Source organism: Piliocolobus tephrosceles, chromosome 14, assembly GCF_002776525.5.
Source record: "Piliocolobus tephrosceles isolate RC106 chromosome 14, ASM277652v3, whole genome shotgun sequence".
Lineage (NCBI taxonomy): Eukaryota > Metazoa > Chordata > Mammalia > Primates > Cercopithecidae > Piliocolobus > Piliocolobus tephrosceles.
The window spans coordinates 105,970,079-105,995,968 of record NC_045447.1 but is presented as its reverse complement, the minus strand read 5'-3'; the positions used below and the strand labels follow the sequence as shown (position 1 = coordinate 105,995,968).

Here is a 25,890-nt window from a genome sequence, read left to right as displayed (position 1 = left end):
CACCCACCTTGGCCAATTATATTTTTAGAAGTTCTGTACACTTGGAAAAAACTGTTCTAATAATTAGAATAACTTGTCTCATTATTTATTTAGAAACGCTATATTTAAAAGTAGGCTAGGCCAGGCATGGTGCACTTTGGGAAGCCAAGCGGGGGTGGATCACCTGAGGTCAGGAGAGGGAGACCAGCCTGACCAACATGGTGAAACCCCGTCTCAACTAAAAATACAAAAATTAGCCAGGCATGGTGGCAGGTGCCTGTAATCCCAGCTACTTGGGATACTAAAGCAGGAGAATCACTTGAACCTGGGAGGCAGAGGTTTCAGTGAGCTGAAGTCATGCCATTGCACTTCAGCCTGGGCAACAAGAATGAAACTCTGCCTCAAAACATAAAAGAATGAAAGTAGGCCAACAACAGGAATTTTGCAGTTGCACAATACAGAATGTAAATGAATTAACAGTGTCCATGGCATGTTACATACTGTGACCTACCCCATCTACTCTGAACCATTTACTCCATCCATGTGGTGGCTCAAATAGAGTTTCCGTGTTAATCCCACAGTGAACCTCAATCATTCTCACATCACAGTGGTTGTAAACATTTGTTAATGGAAAAAGAATGTTTTTCCTAAAACAGCTACGTAACACTAAGACTACTCAAATTTCTAAATAATCCCTTACAAGACAGCCTGGCAACTTCCTTTTCATACGTTAACATGTGGAGCCTATTTTAAAAGCTCTTTAACAGTGACTGTCGAAACAGCTTCCTAGTTATTCATATAATGTTTCTTCTTTTTTTTTAAGTTTTCAAATTGGTTTTAGAAAAACTTAAACACTGATGGATTTGGGCCGCTATCAAATCCTTAAGAAGCACTTTTGCCAAGTAAGATGGGCAAATGACCTACATCTGCTAAATACGATATGAGAGGCCATGCACTTTTGAAAAAAATGAATAAACGATTTCCAACAGTCGCTGAGCCCTTTTTTTTTTTTTTTTTTTTTCTTTTTCTTTTTTTTTTCTTTTCATTTTTCTTTTTTTCGAGACAGTCTCCCAGGCTGGAGTGCAGTGGTGCAGTCTCGGCTTACTGCAACCTCCGCCTCCGGGGTTCAAACGATTCTCCTGCCTCAGCCTCCCGAGTAGCTGGGACCATGCTCAACTAATTTTTGTATTTTTAGTAGAAAAGGGGGTTTCACCATGTTGGCCAGGCTAGTCTCGAACTCCTGACCTCAAGTGATCCACCTGCCTCGGCCTCCCAAAGTGCTGGAATTACAGGCGTGAGCCACCACACCTGGCCTAGCCTTTTAGTTTAAAAATTATTTCAGTGTTATTTTCACACTCTACGTTTGATAATACAATTTTTTTTTGAGGCCGTTAGGTTTAAAGCATATATTTAAAGAGCCGACCTAGCACATAAAGCCAGCCAGTCTGTACTGCTGATGGACCCCCAGTAGATTTGGGGTGCTGACGCTTACTTCACTGTGAGGAACGACATCCGAAAGGGATGGTGCTGGAAGGCAGGCGGGAGGCCGGGGTGGGAGCAGAAGAGGAAGCCGTCGACGACGAAGGAGGTGGTGTGGGACGCCGAGAGCGAAGGGCCAGCAGAGGAGCGAAGAGCGGAGCGCAGCGCGGGCGGAACCGGCGGGAAGCGCGTGGGAAAGGCCGTGTTTTCAAACGAGGCGGGCGCCGGGAGAGGCGAGCCTGGCCGGGGGCGCCCCGCGCTCTGGTGGGGAAGAGCTGCCTGCAGACTGAAGCCGAGAGGAGGCGGCAGCGCACCTCCAGGCGTCCCTGCATACCCCCGTTCTCTCCCCGCGCCCCTGGAGGCCCCCAGCCCGGCGGCGGCAGGAAGGCGCAGGATTCGGAGCTCACAGGCCCGGGCCCGCGGCCGCTTTCCCCTCCGTGGCTCGGGGGCGTCGGCTGAGGCGGGGCGGAGGCGGGGACCGGGGTACCTCGCTTGCGCAGCCTGGAGCCCGCGCTGGGCCCAGCACGAGCCTGCCTTGGCTGCTGCCCCCGCCCCCCAGTCTCCAGCAACGCCGGACCCTCACGCCGCCGCCTTCTCTCCAGCCCAGCGCCGCCGCGGCCGCTGCCTCCTGCCGAGCATTTTCCAGCCCCCAAGCCCTGAGAATCAGTTGTGGGATGTAACAGAGCAAGCGGACATTATTCTGGGACCAGCAAGCCTCCGTCACTGCAGCCACCACACTACGTGGGTGAGTAAACGCCTCTGGGATCAGCGTGGACCTTGCGGTAATCCAAAGAGGTTGAAAAATTCATTCACCATAAAATCTTACAGATTTATTCTCTTGAAACGTGATTTTCTGCAGTCATACAGCCTGAGACAGCTGAGTGCTCTAGCACAAGGGCCAAAGGATAGAGGCAGGTCCTCTAGGGACGAAAGAGTGAAAACGTGAGCGACCACATGGCGGCCCGCACTGCCCCAGGCCAGGCCTGGCTGACAGCTGGACGGCCTGACCCATCCGGTGCACGTTCTGTCCTACTGTGGTCAGGGCAGGAGCGGAGCCCCCGCGAGGCCTCCTGCAGAGGAGTGGGCTCAGCAGGGGGCAGGGACGGCCTTGGGGGTTGGGGACTGACCAAGCCTGGGGGCTGTGACCCGTAAGTAGGGCCTATTATAGAAGCTGGTGACGACTTCCTTATTTTCTCCAGAGATGATATGATACTCCCCAGTGTGGAGGTGCCATATTTAGCCATATCCCTGCTGTCAGCATCAATAATATGTTTTTTGCTATTATTTTGACTTTTGAACCCAAATGCCCATCAATGATAGACTGGATAAAGAAAATGTGGTACATATACACCATGGAATATTATGCAGCCATAAAAAGGAATGAGATCAGGTCAGGCATGGTGGCTCACGCCTGTAATCCCATCACTTTGGGAGGCCAAGGTGGAAGGATCACTTGAGGCCAGGAGTTTAAGACCTGCCTGGCCAACATGGCAAAACCCCGTCTCTACTAAAAACATTATACAAAAATTAGCCTGGCATGGTGGCCCGTACCTGTAATCCCAGCTACTCGGGAGCCTGAGGCACGAGAATCGCTTGAACCTGGGAGGCGGAGGCTGCAGTGAGCTGAGATTGCTCTGGTGAAATCGAGCCTGAGCAACATAGCAAGACCCTGTCTCAACAGAAAAAAAAAAAAAAAAGGAATGAGATCATGGCCTTTGCAGGGACATAGAAAGAGCTGGAAGCCATTATCCTCAGCAAACTAACACAGAAACAGAAAACCAAATACCGCATGCTCTAACTTGTAAGTGTGAGCTGAACATTGAGAACATATGGACACAGGGAGGGGAACGAGACACACTGCGGCCTGTTGGGGGTTGAGGTGTGGGGAGGGAGAGCATCAGGAAAAAAGAGCTAATGCATGCTGGGCTTAATACCTAGGTGATGGGTTGACAGGTACAGCAAAACACCATGGCACATGTTTACCTATGTAACAAACCTGCACATCCTGCACATGTACCCCAGAACTTAAAATAAAAATTAACATTAAAAGAGAATTTTATTTTCACCAGGTATTCAATATTACACTTTTGCCGTATTTTACTAATAACTTTAAATTTTTGACATTCCTTAAAAATGTGTTCCATTAAATCCTCACTTTGTCCTATAACTTTGCTTACTACACTCGTCCTTTCCTAGGTTTTTACTAAAGTTTTTTTTGTGGTTGTTAAGAAAACCTGTTAACATAACAAAAAATAGAAGGAACAGTAGAGTGAGTGGTGGCGTACCTACTTCGGGTTACACAAATGGCAACCTGTGCTTGAGATCATTCTTTTATTTAAAAAGAGGTACATCAGGCCTAAGTCATGTACAGCCCCCTTGAACATGTTTTTAGATTTTCTCACCTCATACCTATGGGATAATTAATAGCATTGCTTTGCTTTTTAATTAAAGGCTGTATTGTACATGCCAGTCTGCACTTGCTCTTTTTGAGATGTGTCCTTGTTCATCTTTATCCGTTTTGTTGTCGTCGTCGTTGTTGTTTGAGACGGAGTCACGCTCTGTCGTCTAGGCTGTAGTACAGTGGCGCGATCTTGGCTCACTGCAGCTTCCACTTCCTGGGTTCAAGTGATTCTTCTGCCTCAGCCTCCCGAGTAGCTGGGATTACAGGCGTGTACGCCTGGCTAATTTTTGTATATTTAGTAGAGACAGGGTTTCAGCATGTTGGCCAGGCTGGTCTCGAACTGCTGATCTCAAGTGATCCACCCATCTCAGCCTCCCAATGTGCTGGGATTACAAGCATGAGCCACAACGCCCGGCCAGTTTTTATCTTTAAAGCTGACGCAGATGATGTTGATGTTAAGCCCCAGAGGGTGACGGAATAAACGGCACCAGAGGGAAGTCAGGGCATTACTCCTGTTGAGTAGAAAGGCCACTCATCTTGCGCTTCTGGTCCAGAGTTCCCAAGTAGAAAACTGGATTCTCCTGCTGGTGCTGGGGACTTTGCTTTCAGTGTCTGCTCTGCGACCTTTCGCTCCATTTTCAGTGAGTTCGTGGCAGTTAGAGTGAAGTAGGAAGTGACACAGGCTGCCTGATCTTGTGGCCGTTTTGGAAGGTCATTTTTATTTTGAACTTAAAAATCGAATGTTTTGGAAGAACCTACACCCTCCTTTGAGCCATCGTGTGATTTAAAAGACTGCAGCGTGTGTCTTCCCAAAGCGGATGCGTTTAGGTTTATTAACGTTGGGTTTGTTAATGGCGTTTCAATATTTGGTAACAAATGAGGAATCTCAGTTCAGTTTACCAGTGACTTCAAAATAGAGACCTGGTGGAGCTTCCTTTTAGGTTGTGCTTTTCCAGAATCCACAAATGGTCAGAAACTAATTTATCTTGTTTCATCATAGACTGACAAAACACATTTCGGTGCCTGAATGGGATTTGGGATTTTTGTTTGTTTTTTGTGTTGCTTTTGTGAGTGTGTAGAGACAGGGGCTTGATGTGTTGCCTGGGCTGGTCTGAACGGCCTCAGCCTCCCCGTGTCAGGATTGTAGGCATGAGCCGCCGTAACCAGCTTGAATGAGGTGTAATGTTTCTATTCTGCCTTCTTGAACTTTGCTCAGTCAGTACACATATTCTGTTCAAACTGAATACTTGAACCCAGGAACTGAATACATTTAGGTAAAACTTGCTACTTGAGACTCGGGCACCGGGTGGATTTGAATGATGTCTACCCTCTCTCACTATCCACATTCAGGGATGGAAAAGATTTGGAGCGTGATGCTTATAGTAAAGTTCAGCCCAGCTCCCTGCTGTAGAATGTTCTTGTACGAGCAGTCGAGCAGTCAGTAAAGCAACGCTTTTCATTGTTGAACTGCTCTCGTTCTTAGAAAGTTCTTGTTTCTGTTGACTTGAAATTTGCTTCCGTGGTTTAATTTTTCCCGCTGTTCCGAATTCTTTCACGTGCCACACAGGACGTGCCTGTTCACTGAGTTTATAATCTTACTCCTCATGGGCCTTGCACTTAGCCTTCTCCAAGCTCATCATCCCTCAGGTTTTGCCTCCTCCTGTCACCAGCCTTGTCTTCTGGGCACTGACATCTGGCTCTTCCCATGGGGTCTGGCCAGCACCACAGGCTCTGGACCGGCATCAGCTGCCCCCAGGCTCTTAGCTCTTGGGAGTTGCTCCTCCATCCTTTGCCTGCCTGGGCACCGACCTTGCACCTGGTCTCAGTCCAGGCTCGGCTCCGGCTCTGCTGGTCCTCCTCTCCCTACAGGATGGCCAGCCACTGCACCCTCCCACTGTGCTCCAGGCCCCACCCTGCCTCTCTGGACACTGGATCTGTAGTGTAATGGGAACGGGTCACATGACAGTTTCCTTTCTATACCTTTTTATCTTCTGTAGACTATTGAGATTTAGTAAACATGTCCGTTTGCACATGCTTAAAATGGTTGGAAAGTTTTGCCTTGTCTATGTTTGCAAGCGATGAAAACTAAAGGTGGTAGGAATTATATTGACTTATTTAATCTTGGACTCAACATTTTCAAAGCTATATTTTTTTTGGTAACACTTGAAAATTATACAGTGTCTGCCTGTATAATTTTTTTTTTGCCCGTATAGTTTTTTTTTTTTTTTAAAGACTTTGTAGTCTTTTTTGTTTTGTTTAACATAACATTTCAGAATAATATGCCAAATAATGGATGAGCATTTGTTAGGTTGGGCTAGGAATGGGGACTGGGGTAAGGCCGACTATAGTTCTAAGAAGAGGTTCCAGTTTGACACCATTCCTTTAGGAATTGTATCTTATTTTAAATCGGAGCAAAAGCCACACAGCTGCATACAGGCATAAGTGATTCTTTTGAGGAAGTAGGTAACTGAGCTGTAAAAAGTTCTTCATCTCCATCTGAGACCACCTCATCCTGGACTTCATTGTCCATATCACTATCAACATTTTGGTCAAAAGCTTTCAACAAGGCTCTAGGAAGTTCCAAAGCTTCCCACATCTTCCTGTCTTCTTCTGAGACCTCCAAACTGCTCCAACCTGTGCCTGTCACCTAGTTCCAAAGTTGCTTCCACATTTTGGGATATCATTATAGCTGCACCCCACTCTCTTCAGTACCACTGTATTAGTCCATTTTCATACTAGTATAAAGAAACTTTCCTGGGACTGTATAATTTATAAAGGAAAGAGGTTTAGCTGACTAACAGTTCAGCATGGCTGGGGAGGCCTCAGGAAACTTACAATCCTGGCAAAAGCAAAGGAGAAGCAAGGCACTTTCGTCACAAGGTGGTACAAAGGAGAAGTGCCGAGCAAAGGGGAAGGAGCCCCTTACAAAACCATCAGATCTTGTGAGAACTCACTCACTATCACAAGAACACCATAGGAAAACGACCCCCATGATCCAGTCACCTCCACCTGCTGTCTCCCTGACACACAGGGACTATGGGTACTATAAAGATTATAATTCAAGATGAGATTTGGGTGGGGACCTGAAGCCTAACCATATCACCTGGTGTTCAGATGAAGAGGCTGTAGAAGCATACCTACTGAGTAAAGAGGGAAACTGGAGTCAGGAAGATTTAGGCTTGGTTTTCTCCCACGTTTAAAACAAACCCAAGGAAAAGAGCACCTGGCGGATCTGTTGTGTCTCACACAGGCTTTCTATTTTCTCTGTGTCTTCAGTAGTATATGTCTTACTGACACCGCCTGAGGGCTCCTGGCATCCCCCAGCCCAGTCTTCAGCCTGACACATCACAGGCGCTCAGCCCCTAAGTGTTCCGAGAGGGAGTGCAGCTCCTGGGGGTCTGCGTCCCATGTCCTCGTGTTTCCTGATGGTGGTGTTTGGAAGCACTGTTGACATTTGGGCCCCAGTTGGTCCTCCTTACTGCGGGTCTTGTGCCATCTCTGCAACAGCCCTTTATGGGCACCATCTGCTCACTCATTCACTTGTGTTGGCTGACGTGGCCCCTGAGCTCTCTTCCTGTCCTTAGACTCCTCAAGGCCAGATGCAATGTTGAGTGTGGAGGCTTCCAGGCCCTGCTTTCCTTCCCAGCTTCAGGCGGGCCCAGCTCCTTGTCCTGCTGTCCTGCTTCGGTTCCTCCACGTGGCTTTCCGTTCCCAAACAGGTTTCTTCACTTTTGCAAGGTGGCATGGGAATAATGACTAGCACGTGCCAGCACACATCAGGACAGGTTTACGAAATTAGGTTTTAAGAGAACACAGAATCCCAAATTAGTCATCTTGTAATACGTGTTAAAGTGTGTCACCTAATTGCTGAACAATGAAAAACAATTCCTTTTATATTTAAAAAACTCACTAGTTAGCTGAGAACCTAATGGTAGTTGCAATTTTCTTTTCTTTTCTTTTCTTTTCTTTCAAGATGGAATCTCGCTCTGTCGCCCAGGCTGGCGTGCAGTGGCACGATCTCGGCTCACTGCAAGCTCCGCCTCTCAGGTTCCCACCATTCTCCTGCCTCAGCCTCCCAGGTAGCTGGCACTACAGGCGCCTGCCGCCACGCCCAGCTAATTTTTTGTATTTTTGGTAGAGACGAGGTTTCACCGTGTTAGCCAGGATGGTCTCGATTCCCTGAACTCATGAGCCACCCGCCTCAGCCTCCCAAAGTGCTGGGATTACAGGCGTGAGCCACTGCGCCCGGCCGCAATGTACTTTAAACAGAAAAGTCCTCTTGCTTGACAAAGGTAAAGGAAACTGTTCAGTCCGAGAGCAGAACCACTACGGCAAGTTCACCGAGAGATCTGGAAAGTTAGAATCCCAGCCCCAGTCCATCAAATCGAGCATCATAAAATTCAGTTGTCCTTACCGTGAAATGGCAATTTGTAATGATTTCTGAGAAGTGGGACCCATGGTGGTGTCGATGTCTGAGCCAGGTGAGGGTAAGATCCCTGGCGCCACGGGCTGGCCGCCAATGCCCTGGGAAACGCCTTCTGTTCACAGCCCTGTGACTCTTTTCTTTCTGTGTTGGTGAAGCAGCCAGACCCGGGTCCGTTCGGAATGCCTGGGATGGTGCCGCCGCATGTTCCTCCTCAGATGCTCAACATTCCGCAGACCTCTCTGCAAGCAAAGCCCGTGGTAAGGCCTTCCCTGCGCTGGGTCGGGTGGCCGGTCTCAGACACGGTGTGTGCATTGAATTTCAGTGAATGCCAAAATAAGTTCCTAAGCTCTTGAATTGATATGTGAAATAGATGCCAGTGTTTGTTGAAATAAAAATGAGCCGGGAAACGTCGGCCTGGGCCTGAGTCGGGTCCTGCTGGCCACGTGCGCGTGACCTGTGCCCTTCGCTTCAGGCCCCACAGGTGCCCAGCCCAGGGGGCGCCCCGGGCCAGGGTCCATACCCGTACAGCCTCTCTGAGCCAGCACCTCTCACGTTGGACACGAGCGGGAAGAATCTGACGGAGCAGAACAGCTACAGCAACATTCCTCACGAAGGGAAGCACACGCCGCTGTATGAGCGCTCCTCGCCCATCAACCCGGCCCAGAGCGGCAGCCCCAACCACGTGGATTCCGCCTACTTCCCTGGCTCTTCTACATCGTCATCTTCCGACAACGACGAGGGCAGCGGAGGGGCGACAAAGTGAGTGGTGCGCGGGTGGCGGGGTGCTTCCTGGCGGGTAGTGACCTGGGGAAGCTGCCTTCTGGCCTGCCAGCCCAGCTGGTGTTGTGCTCAAAGATGCAGTTGGTTGCAGGTGGGTGACGGTCAGTCTGTACTCAGCCGGGGGCTCCTTGGACAGAGAGGAGAGAGGAAGAGTAGGTATGTTCTTTGAAGTTTCCATGATTTAAAACCTGCACCATCCCAGCCCCATGGCCTGGAGCCACAGGAACCTTTCTGGGGAGGAATTTGACAAGAACTGGTTTGTGTGATGCCCCAAACATGGGGGCATTTGTCCGGTGTGGTGCCACTCACGCCCACCACAGCAACCCCCGGCTGACCCCCGAAACATTGATCTCCTTCTCCTGGATCAAGGGAGCTCTGAATTTCCTCTCCTTCTCCTAAACTCAGCAGGTCAGAGGACACTTTGGAAATAACACTGTTTGCCCAAGCAAAACCCTAGAAAGCTGCCTAGACCCGGGCTGGAATTGTTTCCTTAGAGGAGTATTTTAAACACTGTGTAGACTGGACGTGGTGGCACATGCCTGTAATCCCAGCACTTTTGGGGGCCAAGGTGGGTGGATCACCTGAGGTTAGGAGTTCAAGACCAGCCTGGCCAATATGGCGAAACCCCGTCTCTACTAAAAATACAAAAATTAGCTGGGTGTAGTAGCATGCGCCTGTAGTCCCAGATACTGAGGAGGCTGAGTCAGGAGAATCACTTGAACCCAGGAGGTGGAGGTTGAAGTGAGCTGTCACTAGTGTACTCCGGCCTGGGTGACAGAGCGAGACTCCATCTCAAAATAATAATAATAATAATAATAATAATAATAATAATAATAATAATAATAATAAAAAAACACTGTGTGTCCTTGAGTAAATGAGTTCGCAAATATATAGTTGGTTTCTGATTGAAGAGGCTGGGTGTGGTGCCTCACACCTGTAATCCCAGCACTTTGGGAGTCAGTGGTGGGTAGATCACTTGAATTCAGGAGTTTAAGACTAGCTTGGCCAACATAGTGAAACCCTATCTCTAGTAAAAACATAAAAACTAGCTGGGCGTGGTGGAATTCGCCTGTAATCCTAGCTATTGTGGAGGCTGAGGCAGGAGAATCACTTGAACCTGGGAGTTAGAGGCTGCAGTGAGCCGAGATCACGCGACTGCGCTCCAGCCTGGGTGACAGAGCAAAACTCCATCTCTGAAAAAAAATTCTGATCAAGGAAATTTTAAATTTGTACTCCTCTCCTCCCTTTAAACTGTCTTATATTAAAAAAAAGAAAGAAAGAAAAGAAAGAGAAAGAAAATGTCTTTCCTTTAAGTCAGTGTCTCCTTTTCCTTAGTGTGAACTCTACAGCGTAGATAACCAGGACTGGTTGATGTTACATCTATTTCTGATGTAAGAAATCTAACAGATGTAATTGTCAGTTTCCATGCCAGTTCTCACCTGGAGTGTCACCTGAAGCAGGTGATCTTTCCTCTCTGTCCTCTGTCCATCTGTAAAATGGGAACGAATGTCTGTTGACCCAGGGCAGAGGTTACTGAAGGGCTCTCTGCCATCCAGGGATGCACACCCTGTTTATGGCAAAGAAGTATAAAATTAATAAATGTTTATTTGTTGTATGTGCAGAGAAGTGTAAAATTAATAAATGTTTATTTGCTACGTGTGCAGTGCTAAAACTCTAAAATGAAGTAAAGAGTTGCAATTGAATATTCAAAGTTTTAAATTAACCTCTAACAAGAACAACCGCTAGATGGTCTTAGAAGCCCTTATGCACTAGAATTCTAAGGCATGTGCATTTTGTTGTAAAATGTGACTCAGGTAGCAAGATCAAAGTGTCTGTACATACAGTTTTCCTCTTATTGAGAAATGTTCTTTCTGAACTCTGAAACATAGGTAAGAAGTAAGACAAAAAGCAGTAAGCCTTATGACCCCAACAAGAGTTCAGTGCTAGTGATGGAGATGTGGAAACCAGGTCAGGGTGCTGACTTGGGGACGCAGGTGGTGACTGGAGCATATCTCAGTTGAGGCGCTTGTTCCTCCAGTGGGGAGAGAATGAGAAGAATGTGAGTTGCCCATCTAATTTGGCAAGTTGTCTATATTAGTCTGTTCTCATGCTGCTAATAAAGAGATACCCAAGACTGGGTAACTTACAAAGGAAAGAGGTTTAATTGACTCAGAGTTCCACATGGCTGGAGAGGCCTCACGATCATGGTGGATGGCAAAGGAGGAGCAAAGTCACGTCTTGCATGGCAGCAGGCAAGAGAGCATGTGCAGGGGAACTCCCCTTTATAAACCATCAGATCTTGGAAGATGTATTCATTATCATGAGAATAGCACAGGGAAGACATTCAATGACTTTCCACCAGATACCTACATGGCCCGTGGGAATTATGGGAGCTACAGTTCAAGATGAGATTTGGGTGGGGACACAGCCGAACCATATCGTCGTCTTTGTTAGGATGAGCTGAACTTGGAGTGAGTAGGACTGTCTGAGCATGTCCTGTCTTCTGGGTATGCACTTCCTACCTGTCTGTGAAGGTTCTGATCAGCTTTTTGGAGTTCTGGGCATCTGGCCTCCCTCTGACCTCTTGCAGTGCTTATCGTCTTTATCCCTGGTATGGTATCTTTACTGTTTTCTGGAGATGCATCTTGTTTCTGCCACTGGAATTTGACCTGCTCAGAGGCTTGTGTTTTCCGATCCTTGTGGGATGAAATGCCATGAAGAATGCAGGGTACACCCTGTAATCAAAAGATTGGACTCAAGCTATGTGACTTAGCAGTGACTTAATTTCCTTGAATCTGTTTCTACTTTTATTATAATAAAGAAGAGGCAGACATATTAGACCTGAGATGAACGAAGGCAGAGGAGACAAGGGTGCTTGTTCCTGAAGGCTTTGGGGTCAGAAACTAGCATTCAACTTGGGGTCAAACCCTTGATCACGGGCATCCTTTGCTTCTGGCAGGTGCACGGGTGTGACTTGGATTTATGTGTCCACAGCTGCCAAATAGGGACAATGTTCACGGTTTCCTGCAAGAGTTCCAACGTGTTGAATGCGTTGTATGTAGTGGAGCAGAAGCACACAAGTAGAAACCTCTGCAGGAACCAGCGTGGGTGCAAGGAAACCTAAACTGTCATTGATAGATTGTTGGAGGCTCAACGTGGACAAACCTGAGAGTTAAAGACTCCAGAGGGCCTGGTGATGTGGGGTCCACATACATTTGTGATTTTACCTGCTAGATCTCTACCAAATTCTCATGGTAAATATTGGAGAAAAATCCCTTGTACCTGTGGCAAGGGAAGGGAAAAGAGAATTATTTCAAAATGTGACAGAACACTTTTTTTTCTTTTTTCTTTTGAGACGGAGTCTTGCTGTGTCACCCAGGCTGGAGTGCAGTGGTGCGATCTTGGCTCAGTGAAACCTCCGCCTCCCGGGTTCAAGCGATTCTCCTGCCTCAGCCTCCTGAGTAGCTGGGATTATAGGTGTCCACCACCATGTCCAGCCAGAACACTCTGTTCTTAACAAGGCTTTCTCTCAGGAGAAACTACCTAACCAGAGCCTAACCCGCTGGGTTTCACGAGAACCTAATTAATCTGAGGGAAAGGAAACACCCAAATCTAGCTCCCCATAGCCATCCTGTCCCAGCTAAGCAGGGTCAGGGACTGAGAATCACATGCGAAGATCACAGCCCAGAGACTCATTGTAAGACTCACCTAATGATTGGACTTTAGACCCTGTGCCCCCCTGAAAAGAGAAAAGGCAAAATCTTATAACGTGCTCAACTGAAACAAGAGAAAGAAGAAAAAGAATGGAAGACATGGAGAAAGAATGGAAAACAGTAACAAATACAGTAAGTAGCTCTTAATCCACATATATCAATAAGTAAACATCAGTGGTGTAGATATGCAAATTAAAAGAAAGAGGCTGTCTGATAGAATCAAGACCTAGCTATTTGTACCTACAAGAAATCCATCTTACATATGAAGACATACTCTCTTTCTGTTAACAAATGGTTACAGCTACTGTGATGTGTCAATTACTGAGGTTTATTGTGGAATGAACACAGGAACTCTATTTGAACCACTGCGTGAATGGAGACGTGGTGAATGGTTCAGGGTAGATGGTGTAAGTCACAGAATGTTCTAGTAGATGTGGAAACGTGCCATTGGCCACTGAGTGTTGTTCATTTACTTTCTCTGTTGTGCAATTGCAAAGTTCCTATTGTTGGTCAACTTTTAAATAGAATATTTCTAAGTAAATAGTGAGACAAGTTACTCTAATTATTATCATAGTCTTTTCCAAGTGTCAAGGCTTTTTAAAAATATAGTTGAAGTCATGCTAATTTTTTAAGGAAATGTTTGTGTAGGCCTCCCAAATGGACAGTGTGTTAGAATAGAAATTTTTAAATTAAGTATTTAGAACAGATTTTTTTTAGTCAACAGGTTTTCTTTCAGGGATAATCTTTTTTTTTCTGTGCTTCTTTTCCTCAATGCCTTCTTTGTCCTTATTTCTTAATGGTTGTTGTGTTTTCCCTCTTCATTTGTTTTTGCTCTTATAAAGCTTGACAACCATTTCTGCAGTGCTTCTTTTTGTTCCTGTGTGATTAGCATGCAGGAGTATTTTTATTTAAACATTGTCATACCTGAGGTTAAGATTTCCGCAGTTTCTGGTACATTATCCTTTGCATTTATTGTTGTGATTATTCTCTTTGAAGTGACAGCAGAGCTTTCAACACCTGTTGTCTTACACTGGGTGGCTGGAATCTGGGAAGACTCCAGGAGTAGGTGAGAAGGGCCTTTTCAGTTTGTCTGGTCCTGTCAGTAAATACTGTCTTATGTTAGTAAATCACATAATTGCTAAATTCCTTAAGATTACATCATCTGAAGGAAGGGTGTTGTGTCTAAATAGCTGTGCCTCCAAGAACAGCTGATACACAGGTTGGCAGCATCAGAAAAAGTGGCTTTTGCTGAAAGTTATATTTCCTACAACGTACATTTTTTATGGTCTTTGGAATTATTAATAAAATGTGATGCTGATTAGCTGTCTCTTAGCCATCTTGGAAGACTAGAGTTTGCCACGGTATCACTTAGTGATTGTGGACATTCATTAAAAAGAAGCTGAGCCAACAGCAAAAAGAATGCAAATGTGCCCTTGTAAATGGGTTAGTAAACATTTCTTTTATTGCATATGATAATGGGAGTGAATGGTATTTTTCTACACCCATGGGTGTTAGTTATACATATAATCTGTGTTTCATGAATATTTATATGTTATATGTAACTATTTTAAAGTAGTTTGTGACATTACCAAGCATAGAAAGTAGTTGAGTATAATTCCAACTCCAAAATTTGATTTTTAAAGTGCAACACAAGGCATCTTATCTTGTCTGTGAAATATGCTTTTTACAATTCACTGACCTTTAAGAAAAAGTAGTTAGCAAACAACTAACTGATAGTATCAGAATATCAAAAGCTTTTTTAATTCCAAAATTCTAATAGCAAAATTTATTCAAGTAATAGCATAAAATATGAAATCATGATTAGTGGTTAGATCATGTCTGGGAATATGGTATTTCTGGGTTTTCAGTTATTCTTTACATTGTACCTGATTCTTTTTTTTCCTTGGTGAACTAATTTCAGAATTGGAATAAACTGAATACTGCTATTTATATTAGCAGCTGTAAAGTTTTATTGTAGAATGTATCTTATACATTATATTAGCAAAATAGATGATTAAGAGGACTGGCATTTCACTATCCTGTGCTCAAATTAAACAGTGAAGGTAAAATAGAGGCAATTTGGGGAATTTTTTTTTTTTTTCCAGACTGAGTCTCGCTCTGTCACCCAGGCTGGAGTACAGTGGTGCGATCTCGGCTCACTGCAACCTGTTTCTCAGGTTCAAGCAGTTCTCCTGCCTCAGCCTCCCAAGTAGCTGGGATTGGAGGCGTCCGCCACCACACCCAGCTACTTTTTCCTGTATTTTTTGTAGAGACGGGGTTTCATCATGTTGGTCAGGCTAGTTTCGAACTCCTGACCTCAAGTGATCCACCCGCCTCAGCCTCCCAAAGTGGTGGGAATACAGGCGCGAGCCCCTGCACCCAGCCCCAGGAATATTTACTTGTAGCTTGTAGTTGACCATCATAAAGTTTGTAAAATGATGGGGTTTGTCATCAGCATCTAGCAGCTGATCTAACAAGGGCAGGTGAAGAAAAAGTCACCTGAGCTTCACCATCTGTGTTGTTTCCTCGTTTGGTTGGTGATGCTTACTCCCATCAATCCACTGATTTAAAAGAATAGGTTTTGTCTTTTGGACTAATTTAAGTATGCCAAAACCTTTGATTAGCCATTTTAGAACCTTTCTGCAAGTAAGACATTTCTAGGCTAGGTATGGTGGCTCACATCTGTCCCAACATATTTGAAGGCCAAGGTAGGCAGTTTGCTTGAGGCCAGGAGTTTGAGACCAGTGTGGGCGACATAGCAAGGCCTTGTGTCTACAAAAAGTAAAGTAGGCCAGGCATGGTGGCTCACGCCTGTAATCCCAGCACTTTGGGAGACCAAGGTGGATGGATCACCTGATGTCAGGAGTTCAAGACCAGTCTGGCCAACATGGTGAAACCCTGTCTCTACTAAAAATACAAAAATTAGCAGAACATGATGGCAGGCACCTGTAATCTCAGCTACTCAGGAGGCTGAGGCAGGAAGAATTGCTTGAATCTGGGAGGAGGAGGTTGTAGTAAGCTGAGATCGTGCCACTGCACTCCAGCCTGGGTGACAGAGCAAGACTCTGTCTCAAAAAAAAAAAAAGAAAAGTCAAATGAGCCCAGCGTGGTGGAGCCTGTAGTCAGCTACTCAGGAGGCTGAGGCGGGAGGATGGCTTGAGCCAGGGAGGTCGAAGTTTCAGCAAGCTGTCATCTCACTACTACACTCCAGCCTGGGCAACAGAGGGAAACCCCATCTCTATTTAAAAAGAAAAACAAAAAACCAAAAAAAAAATTCTAATGTAATTTAATATGCTTGTGTAGATTTGACTTAAGAAGATTGAACATTCCATTATACTTCTTTTCTTTTCTTTTTTTTTTTTTTTGAGGCGGAGTCTTGCTCTGTCGCCCGGGCTGGAGTGCAGTGGCCGGATCTCACCTCACTGCAAGCTCCGCCTCCCGGGTTAACGCCATTCTCCTGCCTCAGCCTCCCAAGTATCTGGGACTACAGGCGCCGCCACCTCGCCCGGCTAGTTTTTGTATTTTTAGTAGAGACGGGGTTTCACCGTGTTAGCCAGGATGGTCTCGATCTCCTGACTTCGTGATCCGCCCATCTTGGCCTCCCGAAGTGCTAGGATTACGGGCTTGAGCCACCGCGCCCCATACTTCTTTTCTTAAAGACTACCTAGAAGACTAATGAGTGATTTGACCAGATAGTTGAATCAGTGTTATGATAAAAAGAACCCTTTACTAAATTCTTGATAATGTTCTGAAGTTTTCCAAAAGTGTAGTCTATATAGATCTTTATTTTTCAGACTATTTAAATATTTTTGAGATTTAGTTTTTAGTAACATCTAGCATCCCAGGAAAACGTAAATACTGTATGACAGCTTACATACTTTTTTCTTTTTAATTCTCATTCAAATTTCAGGGTGCTTTGTTTCTCCTTTCAATTTTAATTTTAATAGCAGCCATAAACACTTTGCTTCAGAATTATGGTAAATCATGACACAAAAGAGGTCTCAGTTTTTCCTTTTCATTTTACTGTAGCTAGCTCGTGACCACATCTACATCTTGTTATTGCTTGGCATAGCACATACCTTTCATAATAATACTCTTTGTAATAATTTATTTAACTACAAGGAACCCATAGCCTACTCAACTGTAGTATTTTAAGTTGTTGGTTCGTATATTAGATGTACACTTGACGTGGTTTGTAACACTTAAAACACACATTATTAATTTAAAGCTTTTGATGTGCCACAGTTTAGTATTAACTTGCTGAATGTAAAATGGACTCAAAGTTTCCTTTTGGAGTATGTTGAAATATTATCAAGGGTATAGTTACTGGTTATACATAGTTACGTGGTTACAGTTATTTGTTTCTTGAAAATTAACAATCTTAAAGTTTAGAAACATAATAGTACTTGGAACATTGTTCTGCATCCTTGTGAACAAAAGAAGACCCAGTGATACTTAGAGGAGAGAGACAAACTTTGGAAGCTGTCTGTTGAGTATTAAGAGACTTGTCTTCCTCTTAGAGGTGGGACCAATGACTGGGAGTGACATAGGGAGGATAAGACCTGTCTCTAGAATTGCTGTGAATGTTGTCCACGTGGAATGCCCTTCACTTCAGAACAGGTTGTGAATGGAAAGTATATTGATGTGCTAGAAAGGCTTTAACCGAAGGCCTGAGCTTGTCAAGCCTGAGGCGGGCACGTGGCCTGAGTGTGGTCAATGTGCAGCAGCCTCTGCCTGGCCCGGCTCCCCGCTCTGGGTCACGAAGGGCCCCTGGGCGTTTCCCCGCATGGTGCCTTTGTCTGCCGTGGTGTTAGGAGCTCCCGCTTCGCACTCTTAACAGCCTCCAGTTAGAATCGTCAAATACAAGGTCACAAAAGGATGGCTTAGCCGAGTTCAGTCTCTTCCTGAACTGTGCTGTGTGGAATAAACAGAATATCAAGCCTGCCTGGGCAAAGCTCAGGTCCCTCCAATTTACTGAGGAACCAAAAGAGCCTGCAGTTGCCATTCTCTCTCCGGAAGCCCATTCTAGTGCCAAGCTCATGGGATGCTGGGCACACATGGATTCCAGACACACGACCCATGTGTTCCATTCAGAGTCAAGGGCATGGTCATGGTGAAGTCAGATATGTTGTGAGGACAGCAAGTTGTTCTCCCAGGAAAGAGCTGCTAGGAAGACAGCGGGCGCAGCAGTGAGCATTCACCTTCAGTCGCCCTCCACCGCCCCTTCCCTCCCCACCCATATTCAGATGCTGCTGGGTGTGGCCTGGACATCTGTGTTTTTGGCAGGCTCCGCTCAGGGTTCGGATGCAGAGCAAAGCTGGGGAGCCTCTCCAAGGGCATTGCTTGAGACTCGGGAAGGGGGGAACGCGTTCCCCAGGTGCGGCCTGCAGACCTCTGGCCTCTCACGGCTCTTGACCCTGTGGTCTGCGGTGTGACCAGCCTGTCCTTCCACCCCCAGGCTCTGTCTTCGCCATCTGTTGTCTGTGGCTGAGCTGCGGGGTACAGCTCACACGGACTCCTGTCCTGCCAGCTTCCTTGGGGTCCAGCCCCCGGGGAACCCCGGAAGGAGACCAGGGGCAGGGGCAGGCTGGGGCCAGGCGCTGAGCCTCCCGGCTCCTTCCTGCGAGGCCGCCTCAGCTGGCTCTGTCGTGGGCTGCAGGCTATGCTCCTCTTCCGGGGTGACTCTCACAGCTCTGTTCCTTGGGGCTTCTCCAACGTGACCCTCCTGTGGTGGCCCCAGGCCTGGAGCCAGTCATGGCTGGAAGGGGACGGCCCCAGGTTCCTGCATGCGTGTGTTTCTTGCTGCTCTAAGGTCTCACCCCAACCTGGCAGCCTCAAGCAGCACAAACTTATTATCCTCCTGTCCTGGAAGATAAAACTGAGAATCAGTCTTGCTGGGCAAGGTCAAGGTCTGGGCAGGGCAGGCTCCTACTGGGGGCTCCTCCGGCCTTCTCGGGCTTCCCAGGCTGCCCAAGGCCCTGGGCTGCGGCCCTGTCCTCCCCTCCCAGTCTCCACTCAGCATCTGCTCTCCCGGTCCTGCTGCTCCTGTCACTCTTCCTCCCCTGACCCCTCCCTCCTGCCTGGAGGGACCCTGGGATAATGCTGCACCTGCCTGGCTTATCATGGCCTCTCCCCACCAGAAGATCCTGTCCCAAGTCCCATCGGTGAGGGTGCTGGTGCCATGTGAAGGTGACATGCACAGGACCAGGCATTCAGATGTGGGCCCCTTGAGGGGACATTATTCTGTCTACCAACACTGCCTTCCAGACACCCACACTTTTGGAAACAGTTCCTTATGTATGAACCTTCCTCAAAGTCACCCACTTCCAGCATTGTCTGTTTCCCTGACAGGGTGTGCTGTCCTTGGCTCTTATTTCAAAGCAGGTCGAAAAGGGAAACCCATGCCTGTCAGCGTTCCCTAAGCCCACTGTGCTGCCTGAACAGGTAAGCCTGTGGGGACCGGGGCTGTCCACTGTGGCTTCTGACTCTTGTTACCCTCCACGCAGCCGCAGGCTCCTCCAGCTCCACCTGAGCTTCCCCAGGGGCTGCGTCCTCACCTTCGTTCCTCACCCTGCCCAGGATCCGGCGGCTCTCACGTTCCCTGCCCACCCCTCCTCCATCCACACACCCTCCCTCTCCCCAGCCTCCACTCACTCATTCAACAGAATCGGGCTGAGCGCCTCCCTCATAGAAGCAGGAGGAAACAGGAAGTGAAACAGACAGGACTTCTGTGCCTAGGTGGCCGGCAGCCAAGGGGAGGCTGGAGGGGACGGAGGGGGACACACATGGGATCCCCTGTGGCCTCTGCCGTGCATCGTCACACTCTGAGAAGTGAGGCAGGAGGTCCATAGGGAAGACCACGTTCAGAGGAGAGCACAGGGGCAGCAGGCTGACCCAGCCTTGAGCTGGGGAGGCTGCCTGGGGAAGTGAAGCTGGAGCAGGGATGGGGGGCCTAGTAGGCACTTGTGAGGCCCTAGGAGGATGGAGCCGGGCCCCTTGGGGCTCAAGGGACCCCGCCTAGTGGTGGGGCTCAGAATGAGGGGAGCAGCCGGTAGGAAAGACCTGGAGAGGGCAGAACCAGGCAAGGAGGCTGGACCGGAGCATCCATTGTTTGGCTCTGAAGAGATCATGCAGGTGCAGTGGGGAGACTGGATGGAAGAGGGTTCGGGGACATTTCAGCTAAAACATCTACTCGGCTGTTCACAGCCCACATTTGGGAAATGAGAGGACAAGGATGAGTCTGAGTCCTAGACTGAGAATGAACCGGGTGACTGGTCATGCCAGCCTGGGAAACTGGGACATCTGGGAAGACCCCACGAAGCTTGGGAGCGACATCGTCTTACAACGTGGAGCGTCTTCAAGATGACTTTGAGGGTCTGCATGGAGAGGGGAGAGGCAGTTGGATTTATGGATGTGGAAGTTCACAGAACCTTGAGCTGGTGATCAAATTTGGAGGGCTTGGGCTCAAAAGGATCAACTGTTAGGAACTGCTGCTGTTCCAAAGCCCTCCTGCCCCAGCCCACACAGCCTCACTGGGAGGCAGAACCAGCTGGCTGTGGCTGTGATCCCTGCAGCCCAGGACCCTGGTCCCTGGTGTCCACTCAGTGAGAAATGAACGATTCTTCACAGAGTTGCATGGAACAGCATTGCCTCCCCCTCCAGCCTGGCCTCGGGCAGCCTTCGACCCCCAGTGTCCTCTCAGGGTGAGGGACTCTTCTCTGCACCTCTGCAGGACTGCATGAGCACCCACCACCAGTACAGTGAGGCCTGTGGCATGTGGGCCTTCTGCCCCCTCTCAAGGGCAAGTCTAATAAAGCCAAGTTCAGGGACCACAACCACGATGTGTACAGAGTGGTCACCACTGCTGAACTCCCTTAACCACCTGGAAGGCGGGCGTCCCGGCCCAGGCTTAACTGCATTCTCCAATGAATGAAGACACGATTCTGGGTGGCTTTTTTTTTTATTTTTCGTTTTGTTTTGTTTTTTTAGTTTGTTTGTTTTAGAGACAGGGTCTCACTCTGTCACCCAGGCTGGAGTGCAGTGATGTGATCACGGCTCACTGCAGCCTTGACCTCTTGGCCTCAAGCGATCCTCTTGCCTCAGCCTCCCAAAGCGCTAGGATTACGGGCATGGGTCACTGTGCCTAGCCTTACCAGCCCTTTAGTAATAAGCACTTTTCAGAGAACTGAAGCTGTTCAGCCTGGAGATGAGGCACAGATATCACCCTGGACACTGGAAGTCTGGTTGGATGCTGGGATCAGCTAAGAACAAAATGACACTGGAGAGCAGAGGCTGTGGCTTGGCTGCCTTGCCTCTGCAGGAGGAGCTTGGACTGGCCCCCGTGGTGCTGCCTTTGCTGTCCTAGGTGGGGCCTGGCAGGGTCCTTTCTATCCCGGAAATGCTGTGATCAGAGCCAATAAGCTCCCACTGGAAGCTTCACCTGCCCAAAGTAGAGTCTGCCTTCATCAGCACAATTCATTGTGCACCAGCTTCACTCGGTGACTGTTCTGGAAGGTGTGGGGCTATCAAAAAACAATTTTAAGTCCCTGCTTTCAGGAAGTCAAGCCTAACAAATAACATGCACCCATGAGAACTCTACACGAGGGGCTGAGGTCTCGGGGGCTCTGCTGAGCCATCCACCCAGACTGTGCGATAGAACCCAGAGGACGGGAGAGCAGGCTGCAGGCTGCAGCGGGGAGACTGGATGGAAGGGGGTTTGGGGACTGGGAGGGTCAAGAATGAATCCGGGCCCGGCTCGCACGCTATGCGGCAGCAGTGAAGCCCGAAGCAGGGACACGTCTAGTGGGTGAGGCTGAACACCAAGAGCCTTGGATTCTGAGGCTGACCCTTGGGGCCCCTGGAGGGCTGCTAGGCGGTTCTGAGCAGCGGATGAAGCTGGGATTCGGGGCCCCAGAGTCCTGGAAGTGCACTGTGCAGAATCTCCCCAGAGGGTGCTGGCTTGACCATTACCGTTTCATTGACCATTTTACTACTATTTACTACCACACTACCACCAAGTTTTACCATTGACGTTTTCACTATTATTCACTTACAGAGAATGATTAAAATAAATGTGCAGTTTGGAAAGGCAAACTGCAGCCGGGCACGGTGGCTCACGCCTGTAATCCCAGCACTTTGGGAGGCTGAGGCGGGCGGATCACGAGGTCAGGAGTTTGAGACCAGCCTGGCCAACATGCTGAAACTCCATCTCTACTAAAAATACAAAAATTAGCCGGGTCTGATGACGCACACCTGTAATCCCAACTACTCAGGCAGCTGAGGCAGAAGAATCCCTTGAACCTGGGAGGCGGAGGTTGCAGTGAGCCGAGTTTGCATCACTGCACTCCAGCCTGGGCAACAGAGCAATACTGTGTTTCATTTAAAAAAAAAAAAAAAAGAAAAGAAAAAAAGAAAAGGCAAACCGCATTACTATGGTCCACAGAAAACCAGTCACATGAGCCACCAACAGAAGAGAACACAAACTAAGACCGAGGGAAGCCATGTTCCTAGCACTGTGCCGTCCCTGCTCCCAGCTGAGGCTTGGAGGAGGCCTACCCTGCTGATCACACGGAGGAGAACCAGGGCTCCGAGGCCACCCGCACATACCGGGGTGGCATCCCCGACACTCCTGTGGGGAAGCAGCGTTGCCGTGTCCTGAACACTCATGTCTGAGATGGGCAGGCAGCACCGCTCTTACCAGCCGGCTGGACAGTTTTACATCTCAGGGAAGGGCACTGTGTCATGGATGTAAATGAAACGGCACAGCAGTATCTGAGGTTTCTAGTGGTGACGAAGTCCAGGTGCTGTTAATGGAGGAAATGCTAAGTTGCAGTTAGACATTAATGACAATAAAGATGCAATGCTTTCTCATTGTGATGCATGGGGCCCCAAATTCTCCCTAGACCTCTGGACCCAGCGTAAGGCCCGTGCCTGCTGGCCAGGCTAGGGTTTGGGGACCTTACCACGGCATGTTTCCTTGGTGAGGCCATGCCAACATTCCTCGTTTCTCACACTTAGGACCCATCCCAGGAGTGGGGGGAATGCAGCCCTCCGAGGAGCCGGTGGTCTCGGACCTGCCACCCACAGCCAGAGGCTTCTGACCCCAGGCCACTGGTGTCGTCCCTGCCAGTGCGGGTGAGTTCCGGAAGGAGGGAGCCTGGGAGGTGGGGGTGGGGGTGGTGGGAGCTCTGTGAGCAAAGGCCAGGAGGCACCCAGGAGCCCGAGTCCATGCCAGCTGGCATCAGGGGACTTGGAGATCAGCCTCCCGGGGCCGCCGCCTCCAAGACCCTGCAGAGAACAGGGCTGCCCTGAGCGTGCCAGGGTCCTGGGAATGTCCCCCCACCGCCGTCGCATCCCAGTCACCTGGCTGGCGGAGGGCCACCAGAGAGGAAAGAGTTTAAAAAACCAAAGTCCTTTCTGCCCCAAAATATTTTTTATTCTTGCATTCCATTTGTGTTTCCAATTGTGAATAAAAAATGCTTAGAAAGTGGTTACAAAACAGCGTGAACTGGACAGGAGGAGCAGCTGGCCCTGAGGGTCCGTCACTTCTCCATTAGACGGCGTGAAGCGGGCCTGGCGTCTAGGCGGGGTCAGTCAGGCTTCTCACTCTCGGGATCTGGAAAACAAAACCGCGCAGCTCACTGTGGGCCCGCTGCGGTGCTGGCCACTCGCCGAGGCCTGGGCCCTGACGCCCTCCCAGGAGCTGCCGACGGGAAGGCCGCGCCAGCTCTGCCGTGACCCACGCCCTGCGTAGATGGTCTTGTCCTCAGCATAGCCCCGGCAGCCTCTGTCACCTGGGCCACCCTTCTCTGTGGGACCGGTCAGCACACTGAACGGCTGCCAGAAAGCCAGACGCTCAGCTCCTGTACCGTCTGGAGCATCTGGGAGCGAGCTGCCCCCCAACACCCAAAACAGGCTCTGGGATGAGCGTTCCTCCTCCCTCCGGGCGGAAGCTCGAAGGCTGGCGCTGCAGCTCTCTGAGGAGGTGGCCCCACAGCCAAGGCAGCCCCCACAGTGGACCAGGCAGGAGACACTGGGACCCTCAGCTTGCTCACGGTGAGGCCTGCGAGGCGGCGTGTGCAGGAGGGACTGCAGTCAGCTGGAGGCTGTCTTTAGTGGGAGGCCAGGGGGCTGGCTGCCACCATGCGCTGAGCCCCCAGGATGAGTCCCCACCCTGCATGGCCACTTTCCCTAAGGCCCCTGTGCCTACCAGGAAAGCCACTGCCCCTTGCATGATCCCCAGGCAACCCCAGCCCCAAGTCCTCCTCTCAACAAGCCCAAGCTCATCCAAGGGCCTCCCACCTCCCCTGAGCTCGGCCCGCCTGGAGCGAAGAAGGTGGTCCCAGGGGCCCAGGGGCTGCGGCCAGTGATGCAAACCAAGCCTCCTGGAGACAGGCTGCAGGTGTGTCTCGTGACCAGGAGGCTGGCTCTTTCCATCATGGGCACAGCCTTTGGCACTGCTAAGCGTAACCAGGTGCACGGCGGGACGAAGCCCAGCCAGCTAACCCGACCGGCAGAGCTGACTGTGCTCAGGGCCCAGGCCACAGCTGGCGGGGGCAGTGTTGGGGGCCAGGCAGCCCTGCCAGATGCCCTGCTCTCAGACCCCTGCCAGGGCCAGCCCTGCCCAGCATCCGGTGGCACCCGCAGCCCCTCAGCGCCCTCCTCCAGAGGTGTGGATGCAGCTGAGCCCAGTACTGGCTCCCAACTCCTGTGCTCCCTAGGAGGCTGGTTGGTTTGGATTTTATATGGACAGAGGGTAAGAAAAAGATGTTGTTTCACACTGTTTTCGAGCAAAAGTGTTTATTTTTCTCCTTCAGATATACAGTCTCTTGGGGATTCCGTGCCACTGACCACCGTGTACGAGGAAGGGATTCACAGGCAAGGGGGCCAGGTGAGGGCAGCCCCCACTTCACTCAAGGAACGGGGCAAGGGGGCCCAGTACAGAGAACAGAAATCTCTTACGACAGCATCGTGCCCTGGCAGAAGATTCTGCATAACACCTAGAAAATTCAATTCTAACTGAATTGATGGAATAATAGATTTGAACCAAAATAATTTACCCAGTTCTAATAAGTACAGAAACTATACAATTCACAGCTGGGCAGTCCCAAGCAGTCTGCTTTCCAGCAGGAGGTGGAGGAGGCTGGGGCCTTCCCCTCCCACCAAGGGCTGTGTTGTGCCCGCTGGGGACGAGTCCCACTGAAATCTCCAGGAGAAGAATGACCCTGCCCTCCGCAGGGCAGACTTAGTGGTGGACAGGAGAGCGGTCTACGTGCTAGGGGTGAGCAGAGCCACAGGCCTCCATGGAAATCACGGAGAAGGGAGGGAAGTGGGCAGGAGAAAGGGCAGCCTCTCCAGCTGAAGGAGCTGTGCTTGTCTCCACAGGGTGGGCGGGCAGCCAGAGTTTCTATGCCCAACACACACCTTATCCTCACAGCAGCCCACTGGCGCCGAGGGCATGTTTGCTCACCTAACGTTTTCTGGCGGATTTCTCATGGCCCAGTGCAGCAGCTGACATTCCCTACTGAGCAAGCAGCTCCGCCAGTGTGCCCTGTCCCGGCGTCCTGCCGTCTCTCAGCCCCTGGATGAGCCCAGGGAACCGGCACTCTACTGAGGACAAAGCAGGGCTCGCCTAGCACTGGAAGCTCTTCAATACTTAAGGTAGCTAATTCAATGTTTTAAAAAGGCATTTACAACAGAAAACCAAAGATTGAACTTCAGCTTCAGATTTGTAAACCATTCACATCTCTGCAACTTAAAACAGTAAATAAAGATTATCAATGCACAAGCCAATTGCAAATGAAACCTTTTCCGATAATTGTTTTAAACGCATCTTTTCATCAGGGGACAGGAAAGCTGGCATTCAAGGCACTGTGCTTCTGCAGGGTGACGGCGAGGTCCTAACACCGACTCCAGTATAGGAAGTGGGTGTGGAGACGGCGCGCGGACCACAGCAACCTAGGAGCGAACAGGGTCTGAAGCCGCAAAGGAAGCAGTCTTGCTGCCCACCCGCTGTCCCCCTCGCGGCTGAGTGCTGTGCCCACAGCAGGCGGTGGGGGGGACTTGGAGGCCAAACCACACCTGGTTTCTCCGGGCGGTTCCGCGGTCACCAT

General features: G+C 49.3%; 2 protein-coding genes across 2 annotated transcripts in view; one reads left to right on the top strand and one right to left on the bottom strand.

The window, feature by feature from the left end:
* Window positions 1–1,882: 1,882 nt before the first annotated feature.
* C14H9orf129 (chromosome 14 C9orf129 homolog) lies at window positions 1,883–25,728 on the top strand. The gene is made up of 8 exons (XM_031934029.1): window positions 1,883–2,203; window positions 8,441–8,542; window positions 8,758–9,044; window positions 19,130–19,222; window positions 22,796–22,912; window positions 24,595–24,668; window positions 25,215–25,438; window positions 25,622–25,728. The coding sequence occupies exons 2-7, from the start codon at window positions 8,465–8,467 to the stop codon at window positions 25,364–25,366; spliced, it is 801 nt and encodes a 266-aa protein (XP_031789889.1). The 5' UTR covers window positions 1,883–2,203; window positions 8,441–8,464; the 3' UTR covers window positions 25,367–25,438; window positions 25,622–25,728.
* LOC113221723 (serine/threonine-protein kinase WNK2-like) overlaps window positions 24,559–25,890 on the bottom strand; it is a 29,575-nt gene continuing 28,243 nt past the window's right edge. Inside the window, exon 12 of the mRNA XM_026451045.1 lies at window positions 24,559–25,890. Coding sequence (XP_026306830.1) covers window positions 25,736–25,890 — 155 coding nt within the window. The 3' untranslated portion in view covers window positions 24,559–25,735.